This window comes from Schistosoma haematobium, chromosome 6, assembly GCF_000699445.3.
Source record: "Schistosoma haematobium chromosome 6, whole genome shotgun sequence".
Classification (NCBI taxonomy): domain Eukaryota; kingdom Metazoa; phylum Platyhelminthes; class Trematoda; order Strigeidida; family Schistosomatidae; genus Schistosoma; species Schistosoma haematobium.
In genome coordinates, this window is record NC_067201.1 from 16166114 (window position 1) to 16192664 (window position 26551).

Here is a 26551-nt window from a genome sequence, read left to right on the forward strand (position 1 = left end):
AATTGGATATATTGGGTGATATGATTCAGAATCATTCGTAGTACTCTAGATTCATTCAATTTTTATTTTACTCTACATCTTAATTTTTAACATTCATTTATACATACATATTTATTCTATCATTTCATATCATCGTTGGAATTTAATTTGACTCACATATGTTATACTTTACATTGATAAAATGACTAAATGACTGAACATTTCATTATATTTTATTCTTTCTACTAATTACTGTTATGAAGAATACTAGAATATAATTCAACTTTTACAATTCTGTATGTTGCATTATAGTAATATAGTTAAATTTATAAAAAATAATACCTCAGACACTTTTTTTTTATTGTTAAACATGTGAATTTTTCGTTTCTCATCTGAAATTAAGATTATTGTAGTGAACAGAACACGGGTGAGGACAATCGAATTGTATTTAGCACAAAATTACAGAGTTACTCGGTAAAATAGAAAAACACTATAGTAAATCGTTAGTTTGCAAAATATCAATCCATCATATCAAACCGGACTGTTCCTGTTGCAATCATCAATCCATTGTCTCACATTTCATAGTTTATGCGTTTCCTTACAGATTTCATTGTGTTCCCGCTCTCCCTTTCTTGATTTTCTCCCATCTTCTGCTGCCAGACATTACGTTTTTAACTCGCGTCATATACTACTTATATCAATATAAGTTGTACACACCACATTACATAATTAATTACTCAAAATAAATCTACCCTTAAAATGTAAACAATTTATTTCTTATAAATGAGTAAATAAGTAAACATACCCTAAAAGGTTAACATTAATTCAAACAAACAACTCATTTAATGCAAAACATTATGAATACAATTCTTTAAAATTATATCATAGAACATAAGAGATTCTGTGATTATTTTATAAAATATATACAAAATTAAATTTTTTGATGTACTGACAATTAAGTATTCATGAATAATCAGATGAAACTGTAAAGTTATTTTGTTGTAATTTAAGAATTCTTAACAGTATACCCTAATAACCATGTAGTAATCTCAAATTCTTGATCATGTGGTCTGACATTTCACACAATAACTGAAATAAAATATTGTTATCAGGATAGGGTTGTGGAGATTATTAAGTTTTTTCTATTAAGATCATGAACCGATTGATGTTAAACAACCGTTGGAAACCTGGAAGCACTGGACGGCCGTTTCAACCATGTGCTCACTAGTGACTAGCTACGTGAGGGAATTCTCGGAGTTCTGTTGAGAAGCCGTGACCAGCGGAGCTAATCCGTGTCGAGTAGAGATGGATATCTACCTCAGTGCGATGGAAGATGGTTGCGCAATTTCATGGATTGGTTGATGTTACACACTAACACCATTGGATTCCGGCTCAGTGTTCCAGTAGGTGAAGCATTCGCGCGCGAAAGTGAAGACCCCTGGTTCGAATCTCGCGAGCGGGATCGTGAGTGTGCACTGCTCAAGAGTCCCGAAATAGGATGAAACGGCCGTCCAGTGCTTTCAGGTTTCCAGTGATGGTCCAACATCAATCGCTTCATGATCTCAATCAAATAATATATGGTTGTCCATATTTTCACCTTCAATAAACTTACAGAGCACACAATACTAATTTAATCCCATTGTAATATCAAATATTGGAAGCACATGTTGTACTAACGTATTAAAATTGAATGAACTTCTTATTTTGTTACGATATGATTGAAGTTTAAAATGTGAAATATTGACTTTCGACTACAAGATTAAAATGTATTATGCTTGTTATGAAACCTAAATTTAATGAGTTCAATCTTACTGGCAGTGATAAAAATTTAGAACCGGTTTATTCCACTAATTACGCACTAAATGGTGTAAAATATAGTGCTTTAAAATATTCATCCTACGAAAACGTTAACAGATTACGAAATACAAATTATGGTTGTTCATTCATTTAGTTTCACATTTTCCTTGGTACGTGAGTACAAGTTATTATTTGAAAAATGGGACACATTAAATTACTTGTAGTGTTATGAGTTTCCAAATGACAAATAAAATGTTAGTTATGGTAATCCATGTCGTTTTAGCTGTTTATGTATTTATAAATACATATAAATAATCATATTCAGCGTGTATATGGATCTATCCTGTGAATTGTTCAACGGTTATCGTATACGTTGGCTAATATCCAAGTAAAGCGTTATTTAAATATGGTTCACACCAATGGATAAATTTAGATAGATAGGTATTGGAAACCAGTTGATTCTAATCAAATATTTTGTTTTAGAGTGTATACACATGACCCTATCTTGGATGCGACCCGAGATCTTTCGATCACAGATCAAGCTCTTAACATGCAAAACACTAACTTATATTTCAATGGTTTGTATTTTTAACTTAATTCAGACAACCAAACCATCCGTTTTTACTGGTGATAGACGTCTCACACTCGATATGGGTTAATTTTATCTTTCATAGCTTTTCCCTAGAATTTTAGGGACTCCCATTGAAATTCCCTTCAAATAATTGAAATCCACCAGTACATAGAAGAAGTCGTCAAAGAAAATTGTCACATCTACAAAAAGATCAATAACGATAATAATAATAATAATACGAAAGGCATTTTATATCCAAAAAATTACATTTTCATTAATTTCAGGGACTATAATTTAAATAACTTCAAATTTTAGCAAGGCAAATTTTGACAAATTTAACTTTGATCATTTTCTGAAGAAATTTGTGCCAGTTTCCTGAACTAAGAGTTAGAATTATTTTTGTCTCAATATTTGGTTTTATTCAATCATTATATTCATTCATATTTTTGGTTTTAAACAAGAAAACTAGCTAATATAATTTTTGACGTTCTGTTTATATAAATAAAAGTTAATCAAGTCTATAAAAATCATAGTGAATAGATTTGTATATGCCACAGTTAAACATTGATTCATTTGTAAAGATAAAATATAGGCTAGTAAAAATAAGGTATCACTGTGAATTTATCAGATACAAGACACATTTAGGCATGAAAAAATGAGGTGTTCAGTTTTTAACTTATTCAACGAGTATTTATACATGTTGATATCTTCCCGCTGTTGTTGTTTAGGTCTGCGACAGATCAGTTATTATTAGTTTATATGCATTCAGAGAAGATTGGTCCTAGTCCTTAGCACCAACAACGGGAAGATACAAACATTCACGAATACATTTTCGTATACAGTTAAAATTGTTTTCAAAAATGTGTGAAGATATACACTTTCACTAGCAAATATATTGCAGGGAGATTCTTAAGCTTATAATGACGAGCAATGGGCGATAAATTCGATTAATGGTATTCTTAAATACGTAAAATTAACTGAAGTCGTAAATATTAGCCAGTGATTTGTAACTCAATGGTTTAAAAGTGTTGTGCTGATTTGAAGACACGAAGACGTCTTGCACTGTTCCTTTTTGGTTTTGAAGAATTACAGATTTCTTCAGTTGGAAGAAGTTGCTATTCTTTGTTTCAAAGTTCCAAATAGCTGTCCAGATGATGTCACTTCCGATGCGAACTGATCTAAGTTACAAAAATCTATTGCTTTTAAAGGTTTCCATTTGATTTTTATTAAATGATACTATAAGCTTAGGTAAATAATGTAATCATAATATTCGACATCCGTTAACATTTTTATGCTTTTTTTCTGTACCGGCGTACTATACAAAGGCCAATTGATTGACTAATTAGCCAAAGTTTCATTATTGTACACTAAATAAGGTGTATTTTGGTCGGTTATGCTTAGTCTTGATTAGGTGTTAGCTCACAGACTAGACTGTCTACATTTCAGCCATTAGATACAAATTTGAATCGTCTCATTAAGCTAACTCAATTTATACAGTAAGTATGATATGTATGGTATACTGGTCTGCAGAAGACGATATAAACCCTGAGTTGAGTACATAAATGACTGCTACTACTGTAAAAAATACTAATAATGGTTTGTGTTGAATAAAATAGGAATAAAGGTGTGCGAAATTCCTCGGAAGTATACTACATGATAAAAATAATAAAAATTTTCTTGTTTATCTTCCGATACCATTGTTCAGTAACTGCCTTAGATCCATACTAAAATCCATACAGGGCTTTCATATTTTAAATGATTTTTTTAATATCAGTCCATGAAATAAACCATTTAGTCTGTCATTTGTTGTGTTTTTTCACGAAGTTTTTTAAACTAAATAAACACTGTCCTTTCAAAGTTTAAAAGTTACTAATTATTCATACTTATTTTAGAATGTTGACTTTTTGATCTAATAATCGTATGATAATATGTAAGTATCTATAGATCTTAGTATCTTTCCTTTAACTACTTTTATATTGATAGTATCACTGAAGAACATGCAAAACGTTGCAATATACTATTGATTCACTGTGATAGGAAGTGTTTTCTGTTGTAAAATCATGATTTACATGTGACTACATTAAACGTCTAAGGTTGACGAACAATCACACTGTGATATCAATAAATTAACATTATTATAGTATGAGGTATTTTAAAAATTAGTTAGGAATGCCCAAAACACAGATAGATAGGACAAGGTTAACAGTTACTTTTTGTCTTTACTAAGTGTGTCTTACCTATCAATTTTGGTCGGTTTCCTTTTCATTTGATGTGTCGGTGTTAAACATTGGAATGTAGTTTCCGTGAGGAATTTTATTCCAACCCGGTGAAATCGTTCACTGAAGCTGGTTTTGAATATGTTGTGTTTGATGCTTACTTACTTACTTACGCCTGCTACTCCCAATGGAGCATAGGCCGCTGACCAGCATTCTCCAACCCATTCTATCCTGGGCCTTCTTTTCTAGTTCCTTCCAATTCTTGTTAATTTTTCTCATGTCTATCTCCATTTCTCGGCGTAATGTGTTCTTTGGTCTTCCTCTCCTTCTTTGGCCTTGAGGATTCCATGTGAGGGCTTGTCTTGTGACGCAGTTGGGTGCTTTCCTCAATGTGTGTCCTATCCACTTCCAGCGCTCCTTCCTGATTTCTTCCTCCACTGGGATCTGGTTTGTTCTCTCCCACAGTACGTTGTTGCTAATAGTGTCCGGCCAATGGATCTGAAGTATTTTGCGTAGACAATTGTTAATAAACACCTGTATTTTCTGGATGATGGCTTTTGTAGTTCTCCAGGTTTCTGCCCCATACAGTAGAACTGTCTTGACATTTGTATTGAAAATCCTGACCTTGGTGTTGGTTGACAGTTGCTTTGAGTTCCAGATGTTCCTCAGTTGTAAATATGCTGCTCTTGCTTTGCCGATCCGCGCCTTCACATCTGCATCAGATCCACCCTGTTCATCAATGATGCTGCCCAAATACGTAAAGGTTTTTACATCTTCCAAATCTTCTCCGTCAATTGTGATTGGATTGGTGCATTCTGTGTTGTATCGGAGAATCCTGCTTTTCCCTTTGTGTATATTGAGACCTATTGCTGCTGAGGCTGCTGCCACACTGTTTGTCTTCTCCTGCATCTGTTGTTGCGTTTGGGATAGAAGGGCCAGATCGTCTGCGAAGTCTAGATCATCCAACTGCATCTTAGATGTTCATTGTATCCCGCGCTTTCCTTCAGACGTTGACGTCTTCATGATCCAGTCGATCACCAGGAGAAAGAAAAAGGGTGAGAGTAAGCAACCTTGCCTAACACCGGTCTTCACTTTGAACGACTTTGTCAACTGTCCTCCATGCACGATTTTGCAGTGTAATCCATCATATGAGTTCTGTATGATATTGACTATCTTCTGAGGCACGCCGTAGTGTCGAAGAAGTTTCCATAGTGTTGTTCTGTCCACGCTATCAAATGCCTTTTCGTAGTCAATGAAGTTGATGTAGAGTGATGAATTCCATTCAATTGATTGTTCCACAATGATCCGTAGAGTTGTGATTTGATCTGTACACGATCTATCCTTACGGAATCCTGCCTGTTGGTCACGAAGTTGGGCGTCTACGCAGTCCTTCATCATGTTTAACAATACCCTGTTGAAGACTTTTCCCGGTATTGAGAGAAGAGTGATGCCCCTGTAGTTATCACACTTGCTGAGATCGCCTTTCTTCGGTATTTTGATCAGAAGTCCTTCTTTCCAGTCTGTTGGTACTTGTTCCTCATCCCAAATCTTATTGAAGAGAATGTGGAGTATCCTTGCAGTTGCCGCTACGTCTGCTTTTAGTGCCTCTGCTGGGATGTTGTCCGGTCCTGCTGCTTTGCCACTCTTGATTTGTCTGATGGCCATGCTGATTTCTTCAATTGTTGGTGGGCCAACATTGATTGGGAGGTCCGTGGGTGCTGCTTCGATGTTGGATGGGTTCAGTGGAGCTGGTCGATTCAACAGTTCTTTGAAGTGTTCTACCCACCTGTTTTGTTGCTCTTCAATGTTGGTGATTACCTCGCCTTCCTTGCTTTTCACTGGTCGTTCTGGTTTGCGGCGATTTCCAGAGAGTTTCTTTGTCGTGTCATACAGTTTTCTCATGTTTCCTTCTCTTGCAGCCTTTTCCGCCGTCGTTGCTAAATCTTCCACATATTTACGTTTGTCGGTTCTGATGCTCCTCTTCACTTGTTTGTTTATTTCCGTGTATTCAGCTTGTGCCTTGGCTTTTTCTGCTCTTGTTCGACTGGTATTGATCGCTGCCTTCTTGTTCCTCCTTTCTAGAATCTTATCCAGTGTATCAACAGTGATCCATTCCTTGTGGTGGTGCTTCTTGTGACCCAGAACCTCATGACATGTTGAAGTGATTGCCTCTTTGATCCCCTTCCAGTTGCTCTCCGCAGTAGTTCCTTCTCCATTGAGTAGATCATGAAAGGCCTGGAACTTATTGCTGAGGACTATCTTGAATTCGTTGAGTTTGTTAGTATCCTGAAGAAAGGCCGTATTGAACTTTTGTGATACTGTCTGCCCCGTTGTCCAGTGCTTCTTGAGTTTCAATTTCATCTTGGCGACCAGTAAGTGATGATCTGATGCTATATCAGCTCCTCTCTTGGTTCTCACGTCCTCTATAGTCCTCCTGAACGTTTTGTTGATGCAAATATGGTCGATTTGGTTTTGTGTAGAGTGATCCGGTGAAGTCCATGTGGTTTTGTGTATGCGTTTATGTGGGAATATGGTGCCGCCTATGACCAGCTTATTGAAGGCACATAGATTTGCAAATCTTTCACCATTTTCGTTTCTTTCTCCCAGTCCGTGTCGTCCCATGATGTCTTCATATCCAGTGTTGTCCGTTCCAACCTTGGCGTTGAAATCTCCCATCAGAATGGTCAGGTCCTTTGTTGGGCACTTCTCGACTATTGACTGCAGCCTATTGTAGAATTGCTCTTTAGCGTCTTCATTGTAGTCGTTGGTAGGCGCATAGCATTGGATGATGTTCATTGAAATGCCCTCTTTCTTTGTTTTAAACGACGCTTTGATGATCCTTGGTCCATGAGATTCCCATCCTATAAGTGCATTTTGCGCTTGTTTGGACAGCATCAATGCAACTCCTTGTGTATGTGGTGCATTTTCTTCTTCATGGCCGGAGTATAACAGGAGCTCTCCTGTAGTTAGTCGTTGTTGTCCAACTTGTGTCCAATGTGTTTCACTGATCCCAAGTACCTCTAGGTTGTATCTTCTCATTTCTGCAGCAATCTGGAAGGCTCTTCCGGTGTCCCACATTGTACGAACATTCCATGTACCTAAATAAATGGTCGCTCTGGTTGTCAGAAGGGGCATCGGCCTCATAACTTCCGAAGGAATTCGGCTTTCATCATGAGGCGTCATAATTCTTCTAAATGAAGATCTTCTGACTCCCAGGACAGAGTTTAAAAGGTTTGAATAATTTTTTCTGGTTAGCGTTTTTTTAGCGAGTTAGTTTTCTACGTGTTGGGGTTGCTAACCCAATGCCCAACCCTCCTCCTTTATCCGGGCTTGGGACCGGCAGTAGCCCTCGGAGGGACTCCAGGCGGAGTTTGTGTTTGATGCGGCCAGATATTTATTGTAAACAGTACAAATATGATAAGAGATAGAAGTTGAGGTGAAATGCTTTGTGAAAATTGCACTCTGAACTAAGACTTTACTAATACAACGAATAAAGGTCAAGGAGGATTGAACAGCTACTTCATTCTAGTATGAAACTCATCACCAGTGTGCACCCTTGACCTCCTCGAGAATTAAATCTAGCACCTTTAGGTGTGTTGCCGTCAAATAACTGAGTTTCAATTTATCCATGTATCTTTAATCATTTTTATCCTTCAAGTGCTCTTTTAACCATTCTTAGTGTGTAGTTATTTATTAACGCAAGTGCAGTAATTACATCAAATATTTAGTTGTGACAAATTTCATTTACTGAATGACAGAGATAACGAAATCAACTCCAAATAATGTGTATGCGTTTTCATCAAGATTGAAATTCGGTTAAAAACATCATATTAAACAAACTATCTACATAAACATGCGCTGAAATATAAACTAATAGTTTGACAGAAATTCTACACTTATTATATAAAAGATCACATATGAAATAATCCCAGTGACTGAAATTTAAATACTTCCGAAATTTCACCCAGCAAACTGATGTGAGCATCTACAGGGAAATAATCAAAATCAGCATTATCAAAGAATATATAAATTTTACTAACAAAACCATATTATACATTCGTCCAATCGTGTTCATTTGTCTTTACAGCAATTTTATGAGATACATGTTGTGAAAGTCACTCACCATGTAAAAATGACATGAATGTGTGGGTACCTTTTAGAGATAATAAAACAGTTAGAGAATGTTAAGTGTAAATTGATCATTGTTTGAAACTAGTAGTAAATATGAATAAAATAATCTTGTGGCAGTAAGTATAAAATCAGATCAATCACACTGTTAACAGTAATGTTAAATTAAAGATGAATTCAAACATTATAACTAAGTAAACATTCTTTTTTGTTGGGATCAAACTATGTTCTCAGAAATCCTAACTACTTAAATAAAACACTTTTGAAATTTTACCTGATAGTTTGCTTCAAGTTTTACTCTGTTCATGATCATATTATGCTTGAAATTAGGTGTAAAATTAAATACAATAATTTTATGAGAACAGGTTATTTTTGTAAAATACGTAGTTATCGGTTTATATACTACTAAATTAATCAACAGTAGTCGAAACTATATACAATTATAAGAAATAACTAGACAAGTAAGTGTATGTCGTTGTTAGTAAATACAATGGCTTAGGTAGAAATGAATATAGCATTTACAGACAATGTGTCTCCTCATTTATAAATCAATAACTTCTGGGGTATAATAACACTCCGTCGTCTTATTAATTTATATTATTTGAATTGTCGAGGATGGGTATAATTTCGGATTTTAGTCTTTCTCTACATGGTAAATTATTTTTGCAGACTAAATTAATCACATACATCAGTCCGTCAGCTACAAAGTGGGACCAAGCACATATGTGCATCGGTCCAAGTTGCCACACATCATCAGTACAACAAGATGAACACCGCATTCATAAATGTAGCTAATTCAATGGTAGTAATATAAAAAAGAAAGATTGCATATAAGGGTATAGTAAAGGAAGAACGAATTAGTTGGTAGAAAGAAAGACATAAAGCAATTATAATCTCATAGTTTAAGGCAAGACAAAGAGTATATACACCTACTACACTGTGATCGATCCTGAGCCAAGTCCACCACACTCTTCAACCATTGGTAACGATAGTCACACGGACCCCGATCAAGTAGTCTACATCTGTCAACATGGCTAAGCCTAAAAATTAGTGACTTCAAAGATCGATGTCACGTTTCGGTTTGACCAACCCTAACTTTCTTCCAACCACCATCAACACTAATCAGCATTGTGCGTCGTGGTAATCTGTGTTCAGGTATACGCAACACGTGACCCAACCATCTCAGTCGATCAAGACTCACAATCTCATCAACTGACTTACCATCATTCCCTAATACCATGTGTCTGTCTAACCTCACCACTACTTACATGGTGATGCCAGGAAATGCGGGCAATATTTCTGAGGCATCTGTGATCAAATACTGGTAGCTTACGAGTATCTTCTACTCTTATTAACCACGTTTCGCAGTCATAAACTAGAACAGAAAGAACTGCTGAGCAGTATTCTCGTTCTTTAATTGGCAGACGGATATCTCATCTTCGCCATAGGTGACGTTCGTTGGTAAAAGCCAAATGAGCTACCTGAATCCGTGCAGAGATTTCATTAGGTATCAACCCATGAGGGCTAATCATACTTCCAAGATAAGTGAATTTATCAACGCTTTCGACTACTTCACTCCCTATCCTTAGTTTAGGTGTTGACGCAGACCAGTCCTGAAGCAACAAATTACATTTAGATGGGGAGAAACGCATCCCATCACATATATACTATAAACAAAATTAACATCTGAATATAATCGAACAAATGTTTACTGTCCAATTACTATGAACACTGAATTTCACATCAAATTTAATACTCTTAATAATATTAACATCAAACTAGCATATTGTTTCAAAATCTGTGTAGAGTTATAAAATATTTAGATTAAGAAATAAAAAAAGAGGATTTTTTCCTCCAACATGTTTATTTCTTAATATTTATGTTAATTTGTTTCATAAATATATTAAATTACAAGTTTTAAAACTTTTTTTTCATATGTTTATAAACATCCATTGATATAATAAGTGGTAATCTTTAGATTACTGACATTAAGCATATGGGTATTATTTGAGATCTAGTTAACAAATGAAATAATTAATCATTTTAGTAAAGTAATTTCTTATTTTGTCCGATACCAAAAGCCTAACCTAAATATCCTTCATCCAGGCGTTCTACGAAAGTTAAGCAATTAGTAGAAAAGGTTTTAACAAAATACCCTAACTATTTGTTCCATATGATCAGGTGAACTGATTTGTGTACGTTTAACTAATTAGCTATGATCAATTATCGTTTTCAAGAATAACTAAATCAATATGATTGTTCAGTATTGAAAGTGAATTCATAAGAAAGAATTATTAATTATGAACTTATTCAATAAACAGTTGTTGTTTACCTCCTCTAATATCATTTTATTTTTTTATTGAAATTTAGCTCCGATGGCTACGGTTCATCGGGGACTACATCAAATGATTCATTTAAATCAATTGTTCTTATTAGAGAGTTTGAATCACCATCAAACTCTTCAGAACTGAATGATATGGATTCGACGATGACCACCAATAGCACAACATCAACGAGAACGACAATAACAACGACAACATCAACAGCGATAACAACACCAACAACAATCAAGTCAATTTTTACAACAAATGTAACATTTTCAATCACGACATTGACCGATACTTTAAATAGCAGTCCCGTTGCAAATAGTGCGACTAATGTATCATATTCAACAGATAATGCAAGTATGGCATATAGAAATGATAAACAGGTGATGAATTTTTTCGTAGAAGTTTAAATTAATTTCTAAATGTTATCGTTCTACTGTATTTTTGCATAGTTGCTAATAGTGGGACACTGAATATTTACTTTGAAGTTATTGTGATATAGCGTCTTGAGTTTCGTTGCAAAACTAGGTGTATCCAAACCAGGACATTGCATCAGTATGACTCAGTCCGTTGGACTGAGTCGAATATTAAGTATTGAATACTTAATTGGTGTTAATCTGATCATCATGACAGATGGTTGATGATATTGGATGACATAGTTCATCATCAGTCAAAATAGAACAGATTCATTCACTTTTGGGATTCTCTGAGATCTTGATTTTCACAATTATGCTTCGTATTCCCTGAATTAATGTTTTCCTCTTCGATTATATTAGTCATGCCTAATGCTTTCCATTTCCTTTCATACTATCAGCGCTTTAACTACTCTAACATTTTTCTTGGTGTTTTCATTTCATTATGCTTATGTGTTGTGTAGAAATTTTAATGGTTGCATATATATTTCGAGTTCTACACGGTTCGTGACGGACTAAAATAAATTGTTTCATTTCAACAACCTGTGTAAAAATATATGAATCATATTTTAGTCTGTTTAAAAAGTAATATAATTCTTATACAAGATGGCAATCAATATTTAGTGCCATTTCTTACCAAATGATTCAAAACATCAATTCGTTACTTTAACGTGAAGTTTTCTTTCATTTTACACTGATGTTAATTAATCACTGGAAACATGATTATAATAGAGCTCAATTAGATTGTAGTTCAGTTTTTCAGTTAGTTTGCAATTTCATAAACTATAGGTTCATGAAGTTTTATATTCATTACACTTGAGATACTCTTCAGAAAGTCCAGTTGCAAAGAAATTTATGATATTTTATTTTACATAACTATTTTTATCAATACACATGATAGTGAAGATAACTAAATGTTATTCATATCACAAACCAACCTAAGTTAGACATGCACTGATAGATAGAGAAGAGTGGGTAGCTGTTTTGTCTTAGTAAAAGATTCCTCGACAGTGTGCATTCACAATTCCATCAGTGCAAAACACAGGACCTTCAAGTGCCATGGTGAGCACTTGGCCTTTAAATTACTGAGACAACATCTAACAGAGTGCATACCTCTTGTCAACTATTTCACGATATTGTGGTCACTAGTAGCTTACTTCATCGAGTGTTTCTGGATTTCTGGTGAGATGACGTGACTAGTGGAGTTCGAAAGTGTCGAGTTTGAGATAGGTAAATGTCAGACGAATAGAAAGATTGTTGCACGACATTGAGAAACGATTGAAGTTAACACTATAAACCACTGAGTGATGACTAAGCGGTCTAAAGGTTATGGGCTCACTATAGTACTTGAAGATGCCAGGTCCAATCCTCTGTAGGGTACTGGATACCCTCTGCCAAAGAGTTTCATACCATGATAAAACGGTTGTCTAATGCTTTCTGTTTTTTCAATAGCTGTCTAACTAAGATCAGTCCACGAGTACAGGACCGTGATAACTTCTAACTAGTAACTTACCAAATGTTATATAAGAATTACAATAAATATTACAGAATAAATGGTTATAGTAGCTTTGTAACCTGATTGTTTATAAACAGACTTTATGCTAAATATTTTGTACAAAAGTGTAATAGTTTAGTCATGAAAAATGTTAGACTTGTTTGTTCAATTGTTTTGTTTCCCATTATCCGTTTGTTTGAATATAAGCGTTATTGATTCAGATACAGCTGATAAAAGTAAACAGAATATACCTATTGAAATATAGAATAAGAAAGATTAGTTCAGAGAAGAGTTCCGTTTTCGGCGAATTCATTTTCATTGCTGTACCATCGCAAATATATATACTTATTTTTGAGGATCATGTTAATTACAATAACAGTGATAATAAACTTCTGTTAAACATGGTAACAGTGAGGTAGAATAAACAAAGATATTAGTGTTTTAACTAGGGAAACTAATTATAGTCTTATCATTAAGCGCTTAAATATTCATCATAAAGATAAATAACGAAATTATAATTGAGGACGGATGGCTGATATAGCTGAAATAAGTAAATTCAATATCAATACAAATATTTACACTTTTCCTTGTGAGTATGATTTTAATTTCTCCTGTTTTATTGTGCTCATGTTTATTTTCTAACAAAAAATAGTTTTGATAAGGCTACTGATTTTGGTATCTTTAGCTAAGGCTTTTAAAGTAGGGAGCTAGTACATCTATAACTACTAGTTAAAAGCCCATGTCTTTTTTGATATCAAGTATTTTTCTTTTAAGCTCTTTAGTAACTCTCCAAATCTATCAATATCGATGTTCTATTTTCAGGTTTCTCAAAAAGAACTATCATTTCATTATATGGGAAACCGGAAATCAGTAACACTACTCACACCGCCAACAGTACTCAACATCACTTTGAATGTGTTCTTGTCTTACTTTGAGACTAAATACTGTGACTGTGTAGTTTTAAATAGGGTAAAATACTCATCCTCAGTTTCTCTGCTGGCAAAATCCGAAAATACGATAAATCGGTTCTTGATTTTGTAGACCTGTACAAAAGGCATTAAAAATGAACTCTTGAAGTTTGTAGACTAAATATTTAGTCTTAACTATTATATATATATATATATATATATATATATCTTCAGAAATTAAATTATTAAATTATTGGATAATAAGGAGTAAAGAATATCATTCTATCCGAGGACCAATTTTGAATAAATTTCGCAGATATGTCTGAGCGACATGAATTCAAGTATCTGGTGGTCGATAAGCTTCATAATTACAGACACAAGAAACACCCAAATATATATAGTGACTGAAGCTCCTTTTTGGTATCTTCAATAAATACAGTAAACTAAACGATTTTATTAAAAACGGACGGATTGTATCTTGCAGTGGAATTCACGTCGCACGTCTTATTTAGTTTGTAAACTGTCACTTGAATATACTTGAGCCATAATGTTGGTGTTCACAGTTACACTCAGATGCAGTAGATGAATCTAGCTGATGTGTTCTAAACATTACAAAACGTTCTTCCTTCATTTCACAGCTATGCATAATCTGTGTATTCTACATAGATTATGTCAAAATGACAACATCAGGGCAATCAGAACAGGATTCACACACCAACAATGACTTATTGAATTTCAATCCTGAATATTAATCACAGACTAGCTCAAATTCTCACTAATAATGGTATAAATCGAATTGACTTACTAGATTTTTATCTTTGTTGGCAGCAAAAAGCATTCAGTGTGTCATATTTTAATCGTGTACGCTTGTTTTACTTATTCCTATAAACAGCGTCATGAAAATAGTGTACGTCTAATTCAACCAAATTTAATTCAAGGATCATTTGATTCATCCGTTTCAGAACATGATTCTACATCATACACTTATGATTCATCATCTTATTCTTTTTCTTCAACTACGGCACCAACAAATTCATCTATAAACACAACTAGTAAAACAATTGATTCTAGTATTTCAGATGTGTTAAGTGTTGCTAATAATAACTCTAAATCTTCATTAAATAACAATTGTCGAAACAGTAGTAATAATAGTAATAATAATAATATTAATAATAATAATGATCATGTCTTTATTTTATCTCCAACACCTTTCAATCGAAAATTAAACTTAAATCAACAGACGAATAATCATTTTGTCCCATCCTTATCTAATACTACAAACTACAATGATAATACTACAAGTTGTAATGTTCCTACCATGAATGGACATTGTAAAAATTGTCACAATATCATTGATAATAATAGTATTATTAATAATAATAATACTAATAATAATAATATTAATAATGATCATAACGATAAGAATATTCCAAATCAAACAAATGGACAATATATTTCTATTATCAAACCTTTTATACAAGATAATGAAAATAATCGAAATTCTTTTAACGGAATAAATAATAATAACGCTCCATTAATAACAAATGAAACAGTTGCAACCATGACAAAAAATGCTACACAATCAAATCATTTTTATTCACCAGAAATTGAAACTACCCTTAATTTATATTCTCATTCTAACGATTTTTATAGTAATAATAATGATAATGCCAGAATTGATATACAAAGAAAAAGTGGAGGAAAAGGAGTACAAATGAATAGTCAAGAGAAAATCACGGAGTTCAAGAATAATAATATTGATACAAATAACCATAGAAATAATTACAAACATCAAGAATCCGATAACACTGACACTCTTATTATATGTATATCCAACAATAATCATAATAATACTTCTGTAGTTATGACAACTACTACACCTTATGATAGTAATGATAACAACAACAATAATAATAGCTATGTCGATACTAGTAATATTATAATGAGAACAACTAATCCTGATTATAACAGTATCGATGTTAGTAGCAGTATTAACAGTAGTACCAGTAGTATTACTAGTAATAATCGAAATTATTATTTAGATTTAGATAGGCAGTTAGATAATAATAAACAAATTAATAACAGTAGTATGAATCTTAAGAATTCCTATGATACCAAGAATGCATTTGATTTCACAATGCATAATCGTCCTAATAATAATATTAATAGTTCCATTACTATTCTCAACGACCCTTCTAATACAACGAACCAAGGAAGTGATGTATCCATTGATGATGCAGTGCCATTGTCACCAAGAACAACAGCAACCACAAACAAAACATTGAAACGTTTTGTATTAACCAGAAGTCCATTAAGTAGTCCTTCAGTAACAACACCAACCAGTATGTCACCAGCACCAATTCATCAAAATCATCACATAAATGAAACAACCCCACCTAGTTCTGCCATACAGAATACAAATTTATCCATAACAAAAAGCCATTTTAATCGAATCAGTTTATTAAATAATCCCTATAATTTGTCACATCAAAATTATGATCAGATCGACCCATCATTTTCATCATCAACATCGGAATTAGATAAAATATCTTCATCGATTACATTTTCGTCAAATCCATCTAATCATACAATGATGACACGTTTTACAAAACAACCTGAACCACAACAATTAAGACAAGAGAACAAACAACTATCATCATTGATAAAACATCAACAACCACAACAAAGAATAACACTGAATAATAATAACTATAATAATGATAATTTATCATCAGTACAACCGCTTTCAAATCATACTGATAATATTCGTAGGTTATTTGTTTCTTCAAAAATATTATTAAGTTGTTAAATATGTACACTATAGTTTTCGGATGGACAGATTATTCAAACTAGTCAGTCAGCAACAGCATAGAACTCCGTACGTACGTACATCAGTTCGAGTTGCCACACCACATTAGCACAGAGATGCAGTGGTCGATTCAAATCCCGTAGTGCTAGATGTAGTAAGATTATAAGCTGTAATCAGAAAAATTAGGGTTTGAAGATGTTATTCAAGGAGTATAACCCAGTGAAATAAATTTGGAAATAGAAAAAAGAAAGAGACATGAAGAATTTAGAAGATTAGAATTTGGGAGAACACAAAGAGTGGACGCACCTGCGCTACTGCAAACAATTTTGAGCCATGTCATTCAAGGTCTCTAACCATCGGTTTTTATCATCTCGTGGTCCCCAACTAGGTAGTCTACACCTACCAATATGACTCAGTCTACTTGTCAGTGACTTCACGGACTTGTGCCATATTTTGGTCTGGCCGCCCCCAGTAAATGTTAAACTGGAAATTTAGATCATGAAATTATTATCTCTAAAACCACGTCAGCAACAAAGTTTAACAAGAATGGAGAGAGTCGACAGCCCTGACGAACACCACTTGAGGTAACCAATTCTGATAAAAGTAGCCATAAGCTCTCACTCGACCAGTTGTGTTCGAGTAGAGAGCCTTTATAAGGTTAATGTACTTCTTTGGTACTCGTTTCAGTGACAAACACTGCCATAGAACCTCACGATCAACAAAGTCAAATACCTCCTTAAGGCAGAGAAACACTACTATTGTGGGACGTCTGAATATGTGTATATGTTCTAGGATCTGACGTAGTGTGAATATCTGGTCTATAGAGCCACGTCCAGGTCGAAAACCAGCCTGGTTTTCTCTAGTCTGCTCTGCACGAGCTTTAGTTACGCGTATAAGTGTTATTAAAACTAATATTTTAAAGACCATATTAGTCAGACTGATTCCTTTGTGATTGCCACAAGAGGACTTTTGTCCTTTCTTACAGACTGTCACAACCAGTGATTGAGAATAAAACAACTCAGCCACACAAACACCATGTTAAAAGTATAGTTGAATATTTTTATTGATGTTGCGTGAATGTATAAAGCACCAAAATATTTAGAAGATACATAAAGTCAATTCGATTGTGAAGTCGTAGTTTCGCACTTTTAAGTAGTCACATACCAGAATAAAATAATTTTACATGCTTTCTGGTTTTCTTTGATAGCCTATCTAAAATCAATCCACCTTATAGCTAACTTCTATTTAAAAAATCATTTTTTAATTCACAAACCATAGTTTTTCTTTACACAGTTATAAACTTTTACTGTTTTACTTCGAAACTATTTTTATTTTACAGAGAGTTTAAATCCAACATTTAGTAGAATTAGTTCACCTCCATCAGTATTTCCACGACCTGCGTTTTGGACACCGGATGTTAAGTTATCACGTAAAGTTAACAATGTAATTCAAGAGGATCCTAAAACTAAAGTTTACAAATGGTTTGAAAGCTATGAAGCTGCACGTTTACTTGTGGATTTCGGCTTACCAATTACTGGTTTTAGTCCAAATTTATCGTCGTTGACATTTTCACGTGTACCTGAATGGTTCCACGGTTAGTCATTTAGTTAGTCAATAAATTTAATGCTTGCAAAACTTTTACTAAATACTTTGCGATGTCAACTACTGATTACAATTACATGAGATTTTTATTGAAATAAAGTACTTTCCTGAAGTCGTCCTTTGAAACTTGAATGAATTACCTGATCGTAAATAAGAAAAAATTACGAATCAGTTTGACCTAGAGGTTATGTTTCATTATCATGCTATGCTTAACTATGGTTTAGTATCACACAGGGTTTCGAATGTGTTCTTAGACGTATCTATCGACTATACAGCTTCGTTAGGCCCTAAAACATAGGAGATACATACCTATATATAACTGTTTCCCTATTCTTGTAATTCGATATTCAACTCCTTTACTAAGTAGGCCTTGTATTAGTATCAACAAATTATATATTTTTTAATAAACCTCTATTAGTTAAGCTAAATATTACGGCTAATTATCATTTACATTATTTGGACTAAGTAATATCCGTCAATACTTTATGCTCTGATTATTTTTTATGCTAGTAGAGATACTTAGCCCCATGTTTTCTATAATGCGGCTATATCACAGTTGGCCAAGTAACACACTAAAACTTATTTATTTAAGCAGACTGGGTATATTCTCGTTTCGTGAATAATAATTAAGTTAAATGTACATTGATCCTTCGCTTTTGTTTGTTCCACAAATTAAAAGTCATGAAATTAAATAAAGTAGCAATAGTAATAAGAGCAATATTGATTTTTTTTATTCAGTATTATGTAACTTGTTTACAGTAAAAGATTTGTAACACCATATATGCAATATTACAACAATTTTCCATCGTATATCCAGTTAACTTGTGAATGGTAGAAAAAAATCTGTATCAAAAAGTATTTCAGAAATAATCAGTTGATATTCATCATCATTCTCAGACATTTTAAAATATTTTCTTTGTGAGAATCATCACAACCACTTATTGTTTTTACAAAACAAAGAAGAAAAATGAAATTTTACCAAATATTTCGGTGTTTACTGACAGTATCATGCTGAGATTTTTCGAAATGTTTTCCGTATCCATTAGTTGTGTCGTACTTGGGGTATTCAGTCATTTTTGTATTGATTTAGTGGATTAGTGGTGCTTATTGAATTTAGAACAATATATATATATATATATATATATATATATATATATATATATATATATATATATATGCGAACAATATTGTTTTCCATTAGATCCTCATCAAGCTTTACTCTAATATACAGTAATATTTAAAACTATTAAACCAATCAGGACAGTTTATGAGTCAGTAATAACAGTGGAATAGACTACACATATAAGTGAAAAGTACAAATTGGTAATGTGATGACAGGTGTACTGGTTGTGATAAGGATAATAAAGGCTTGAATCAATGTCACATAATACGAAATAGGTCAATGATTATAAAAATATAGACACTGAGATAATGTGCACTAATAAGGACTAGACAAGCATGACATTGATCACCACCCAGTGATCAATCAATTGTGACACTGAGATAATATTCATCAGAATTATAAGATTACGTAATAAAAAGTGCTCAGATAATTGGACCGGGAAACGTATATTTGAGAAAAAAGAAAGCGGTGAGAGGGGGTGAAAAAAATAAAGAGTATGGAAAATAATAATAAACAAAATTATTTAATAGGGCCAAGGTAGAGGTAAAAGTGCTAATAATTTATGAACACAAAGACTTGGATTGTTTTTTCGAATTCCTATAGCTTCTGCTCTGTGTAAGAGACAAGATCGAACCCCATAAGGAAAACGAGTAGGAATACGATAAATAACTTTAAATGACTTACTTCTGTCTACTACAGGACCGCTGTCGATCAAGTGTGATAGAACTGACCTGCGTATTGTCTTGACAGTACCTTTACCTAACCAAGAAGGGGGAGGGTTACTAACTCTTTGGCTCATTTGTCTGGTAGGGAGCCCAATATAACTTTCTCCATAGAAGCAGCTGAAGTCGTAGATACATATAGAAGTGACATAGCCAGGTAATTCATCCTTTAGTTGAGGAATCACCATGGATCGGGTGGAGTACGATAGACAGAGGTTGGCTGCATTAAACGTTCTCTTAACTGCTCTAGTCAGCCTATTACGTAGCACATCACCAGCTACATCTCGATTGAATTGCAGCTTTAGGAAGAGAGTTTTCTCACTAGCCGTTGATGTCGTTATTTTTTTGTTTGTTAGATGCAAGTGTTTCTTCAGGAGACCTTGTAGATAACCCATTCCAATCAACATATTATGCATAAGCTCTAATTCCTTGTTTATTGTATCGACTGAGCATTCTTTCCTAGCTCAATTTGCAGGACATTTGACTGGGTTTCTCTTATAATAAAGGGGTACAAAGCTCAAGAAATACGTGTACTGGCTTGATGAAGAACTTTTTCTATACACGCTTCTACTGATAGGATTGTTTTCCTTTCTGTTTAACAAAAAGTCGAGGAAATCTGGTTTATTATCTAGTTCCTCTTCATCCGTTAATTTAATTGCCGGATGTTTGTTGTTAAATAGTTCTAAGAGTTCTTTTCTGATGTTCTGATCGACAACAATGAAAGTATCATCAACGTGACGACAATAGAAGTCAAGCTTATTAATAATCTCTTTGAGAGATCGGGTTTCTAGTTTCGCAAGAAAAAAATCAGCAAGGATAGGATCTAGAGGTGAACCCATCGCTATAACATCGATTTGTCTATTAAAGACAAAACAGACATTGATTGTACATTTCAGAAAAAATTTCTTGAGAATTACCCCAGGAATTTCAAGTAGTTATTGGCACACAAAGTCAGTAGTCTCAATTAAAGGCACATTAGTGAAAAAGGAAGCAATATCTAGAGACATCATCCGTTTCCCATTTAAGTTCATATGTTCAACCTTGGAAATGAAATGAAAAACGTCTTTCACGCTTCTGTTGACGACTAGTTTGAGTACAGGATCTAGGATTCAAACTAGCTGCTTTGCAGTTTTATAATATGGCGAATTATACATATCTAAAACTGGACGTAGAGGAAGTTTGCTTTGTGTGTTCGATCCAGTGGGTTTAAGTGAATCGTGTATAATTGGAGAGAGTATTCCTTTATGTTTTTAATTCCTTAAGTGAATTAATCACTAATTTCCCTTTAAATTGTAGTTTTAATTAAACGTTTTAGTTTAAGCAGCCAAAGTTATTCACAACTGTTTAGATCTCGAAATCCCGGATGACGAAACAAAAAATATAGGAAAATTTAGAGATTAGAATGAAATTTGTTATGGAAACTACACTGAAATAAATCGCTCATCCACTAAATGAATTGGAAAATGACCATAATCTCTTGTAAGATATACTTTGTGAACACTGAAACGTTGAAGATAACCTCAACCATGATCTCTTGATATTTTGTCCAAGTATGTGTAATGTAAAATAATTCGTCGATTGTATTTTACATAGGAATGACAAAAATTGTAAAATATTGAACATTTATTGAGAAAATTAAAAGCAAATTATTAACAGTTTCATTGGTATACTGTTGAAAGTTAATTTATTATTTCTAATGATTATTTCACCTGATAAAACAGATTACTTATCTTCAATTCTCTTTATTAGGATTTCTCTCTCGTGAACAAGCTGAACGTTTGCTCACTAAAACTGATAAAAATGGCAGTTTCCTTCTACATTTAAATGAATCATTTTTAGGTTATGTTATCAGTTTGTTTACATCATCCTATTGCAATCATTTCCTTGTATCGGTAATTGCAGTGAAACAAACCAATTCTGGTTCACGTAATACAACTAAGAGTACTTATCAATTGTATGGTGTTGCAAATCCTGAACAATTCACCGATTTAAGAGATCTTGTGAAATTTTATTCTGTAAGTTGATTTTCATTGTTTTTAAGTAAAATTACATCTCTTATCTTGAGTAATACGAATATGTTGGATTTGAAATGTATTATTTGCTACTTTAAAATGTTGACTATCTATCTAGTCGTATATAAAATCAATTATCATTTGAAATGCTCAACTATGGTAAAAGAGTTTTTGTTTTAATTTGTGTGGTCTCAAGACATTCATTTGAAAAATTGGAACAGATACAAGAGTAAACAAGAGAAAGAGAATTGTTGCAATTAACTGAATACCAGTCATAATGTTTGCATATCAAGAGAATTAAAGATCACATTGTAATAACATCATTTTCAATCAACAGTTTAGTTGAAGTGACCGAGGAATTGGCGGGGAAACCAATTTATTATTCTGTTCAGAATTACAGAACGTCTTTGTAAATATATATATATATATATATATATATATATATATAATTCTCTAAAGAAGTAGCTTACACTAAGTCATGAAACGTCAGAAAATCTATTTTTCTACTCATTTGGATATTACAAACATATCATTTATTTATTTATACCAATCTACCCTCGGTGCTCAATTTATTCGAAACACATATTAAATATTTTATTTGCACATCTTCCATCAGTTGTCTTTTACATCCTTCATGATTCTTCCAGTTTTGTTTTTATCCCAATTTCTTTCTATTTTCCTTTCGGTTCCTTTCAGTTCAATCTTCTCAATCCTTATTTGACTGGCAATCCATTTCTGATTGGTGTTACACACTATTGATATCTGTCAACATAAGTAGGATACACCACATAATAATCTGTTTCGAGCTAATTAAATTTAGTTTATTCATTAATATGAGAACAGGCGAGATTTTTAAATCATTTTTTTAGATCCCTTCATAAACATTTGACATTGAATCCCTCACTAAATCAAAAACCAGTCCTTAACACTCTCTTATTTATGATTAATTTCCGTATCAATTTTTTTTTGTTTTGGCTTAAAAAATGAATCAATTTATTAGTAAAGTGGGTTTGTGAAGTTAAATAAATCCAACTGTTTACTCCAAAGGCTGATCTTAATTGGACAACCAATCAAAATCAGGAGGCACATCAAGTGACTTCATGAGATTTGAACGTCCTGGATTTATCCTCACGTAATCCCATATGACTGGTCACAATCAATGGTTGTCCCAATATATAAGAAAGAGTCAAAATAATCCTGTAACAACCATAGAGGGATTAGTTTGACCAACATAGCGTCTAAAATACTAGCCTCAATAATTATCGGACTCCTAACTAAGACTCGTCGACTGCAAACACAAGGAAATCAGGCTGGCTTCAGACCTGGATGTGGCAGCATCGACCACATATTCACCATTCATCAAGCTCTAGAACACATGCATACTTATCGGCGTCTGACAATGGTGGTCTTTCTTGACTTAAAAACAGCATTTGACTCTGTAGACGGAGAGGTTCTGTGGCAGTGTCTGTCATTGAAAGGCGTACCTCAGCAGTACGTAAACCTTGTGATAGCTCTTCACTCGAACAATACTAGTCGAGCCAGAGCTTATTGTGAACTGTCATCTGTTTTGCAACCCAAATTGCTGTCCGTCAATGATGCCCACTTTCTCCATTTTTTAAAATTCATCATAGACCTACTGATGGAAACAATGCTCTCGTCCACTGAATTTTGGGGCCTTGATCTCACACCAGGAGGCCCACTTATGGCGAAGGTGAGATATCCGTATATGAATTAAAGGACGAGAATATTGCCCTGCAGTTCTTTCTGTTCTACTTTATGGCTGCGAAATGTGGCCATTGAGAGTACAAGATACTCGTAAGCTACTAGTATTTGACCACAGATATCGTAGAAATATTGTTCGCCCCTGTTGGGATCACCGTGTAAGTAATAGTGAGGTTAGACAGACACATGGTATTAGGGAATGATGGTAAGTCAGTTGATGAGATTGTGAGTCTTGATCAACTGAGATGGTTGGGTCACGTGTTGCGTATACCTGAACACAGATTACCACGACGCACAATGCTGATTAGTGTTGATGGTGGTTGGAAGAAAGTTAGGGTTGGTCAAACCGAAACGTGACATCGATCTTTGAAGTCACTAATTTTTAGGCTTAGCCATGTTGACAGATGTAGACTACTTGATCGGGGTCCGTGTGACTATCGTTACCAATGGTTGAAGAGTGTGGTGGACTTGGCTCAGAATCGATCACAGTGTAGTAGGTGTATATACTCTTTGTCTTGCCTTAAACTATGAGATTATAATTGCTTTATGTCTTTCTTTCTACCAACTAATTCGTTCTTCCTTTACTATATCCTTATATGAAATCTTTCTTTTTTATATTACTACCATTGAATTAGCTACATTTATGAATACGGTGTTCATCTTGTTGTACTGATGATGTGTGGCAACTTGGACCGATGCACATATGTGCTTGGTCCTACATTGTAGCTGACTGACTGACTGACCGAGGATAATTGATGAATACTCTTGATGTGTCCCATATTAGGGACAATACTTCTTAGATTAAAGTGGTTTAATAATTTATACCATTTCGTGCTGAACAATATGAAAAACACTCATTTGTATTCATTTAATTTTTGTTTTTTTGTTTGTTTTTTTAACTAATTTTAGGTGCATAGTTTAGGACGAAATAATAATCAACAATTATTACTTTATCCTGTTGGACAAGAAAATCCAACTCTACCTGATTATTTAGACATATTTTATTCTAGACCTGATTCAACTTCTTATACAAGATTATAATTATTTTTAAAAAATTTCATATTACTAAAATTAATTGTTTATTATAGAGTACAATGATCATGATTATCACTATTCTTCTTATTATTAGCATTATGAATGTATATTTCTTAATTGGGTTTATTAAACCATTGTAATATTATGTATTATAGTGAACTTGATTTGTTTTCTTTTTTATCCCTGACGTATTTATTTTCTATTTTATCCTACTTTAATTGAACTTATTCAATTATCTTCATGGCAATGAAAAGATTTTATTAGCTAATAAATGAATAGAATATTAAGAGAATAAACAAAACTATTGTGAATAATATAAAATTATGAAATCTCTTTAACCTTTTGAATAAAATCCCTCTTTTTTTTGAAAAAAAAAACAAACAACAACAGATGAATAATAGATTTATTTTCTATTCTATTATAATAAAGAAAAGGACGAATACTAATACTTATTATGATTGATAGTAGTACCCTTTTCTCCTAACTTACTTTAAATGTTTAACAATTTTTTGTTTCTTTCTCATTTTGATTTACTTTGGAAAGGAGAATTTCTACATGAAAAGATTCAAAAATTCTTTATCAAAAAAAAGAGAACATATTCATCAAGCTTTGTGATTTGTACATTTCTTTCCATTTACTTATATATAATTCTACTTATTTATTCATTTATTGACAAACTAACATGCATATAAATATATATATGAATGAATATGACAAAAATGTATATATATATCTATAAATATGTATTTACGTATATCATACTTGTGTATAAATGCTTTAAATTACTCTTATTTCTTTTTCAACTTATTCAAAGAACATGTTTACGTATTTCATGAAGGTTTATGAAGACTACTCTTGAAGAATGAGATAAATGTACTAATGGCTATAATGTGGTAATGCCTTAAATTATATCAATGAATTAAACAGATTCAAACCCAATAAGAAACATTAGATTTATTGAGTTTTCATATTCAGCTTGATGATGACAGTGAACAAGAAGGGAACCAAGATGAGACAAGGCTTTCTGTTGATTTAGATCAATTAACTAACATCAAACGATGTATGCCATAATGTCAAACAATTTTCATGTAGTGGTCTTATTGAGACTTTTTCGAGATATATATTTCTACTAAGGACTGAATTGTAGTATCTATTGTTGACTCCATTATGATCGAACGGTACTAATATTAATACATTGTAGGACTAACTTAACGTCGTGGATCTTCTAATCACGTTATATGAAATAATCAAAAATCCGAAATATGAAATTTAGTGTAGATATGTTTACTTCTGGGATTCGCTTATGAGCATACAGTCATCTCAGTGAAGATATATAGATACAACATGATGTCGGCGCATAGCCAACTCATTCTAGTTATAATTAATTCATTTTGCACATAATTCTATATCGTGTATAAAATATTGACGAGTAGATAGACAACCACTTAGATTATAGATAAAGATATATTCATACACATGCATAAATAAGGAAATGTTCAAAGTTCTGGTGTAATCACTTAACAAATACCAATACAATATATATATATATATATATATATATATATATATATACCAGTACAAAATATATTCACTTTGCAATCATAAATAGTCTATTCAGGTAACTACAGTTAACAAAGTATCGTTTACTACAAAGTGAAAAATTGGTGCATATATACATATGTATGTAACGTG

At 33.2% G+C, this 26551-nt stretch overlaps 1 protein-coding gene across 1 annotated transcript in view; it reads left to right on the forward strand.

The window, feature by feature from the left end:
• Positions 1-26020, forward strand: part of MS3_00008630 (uncharacterized protein) — a 69604-nt gene extending 43584 nt beyond the window's left edge. The window contains exons 4-8 of the mRNA XM_051216963.1: positions 11062-11401; positions 14727-16602; positions 17983-18237; positions 21840-22105; positions 24734-26020. Of these exons, the coding sequence (XP_051065596.1) occupies positions 11062-11401; positions 14727-16602; positions 17983-18237; positions 21840-22105; positions 24734-24865 (2869 nt within the window). The 3' untranslated portion in view covers positions 24866-26020. The remainder of the gene's footprint in view (positions 1-11061; positions 11402-14726; positions 16603-17982; positions 18238-21839; positions 22106-24733) is intronic.
• The last annotated feature ends 531 nt before the right edge of the window (positions 26021-26551 follow it).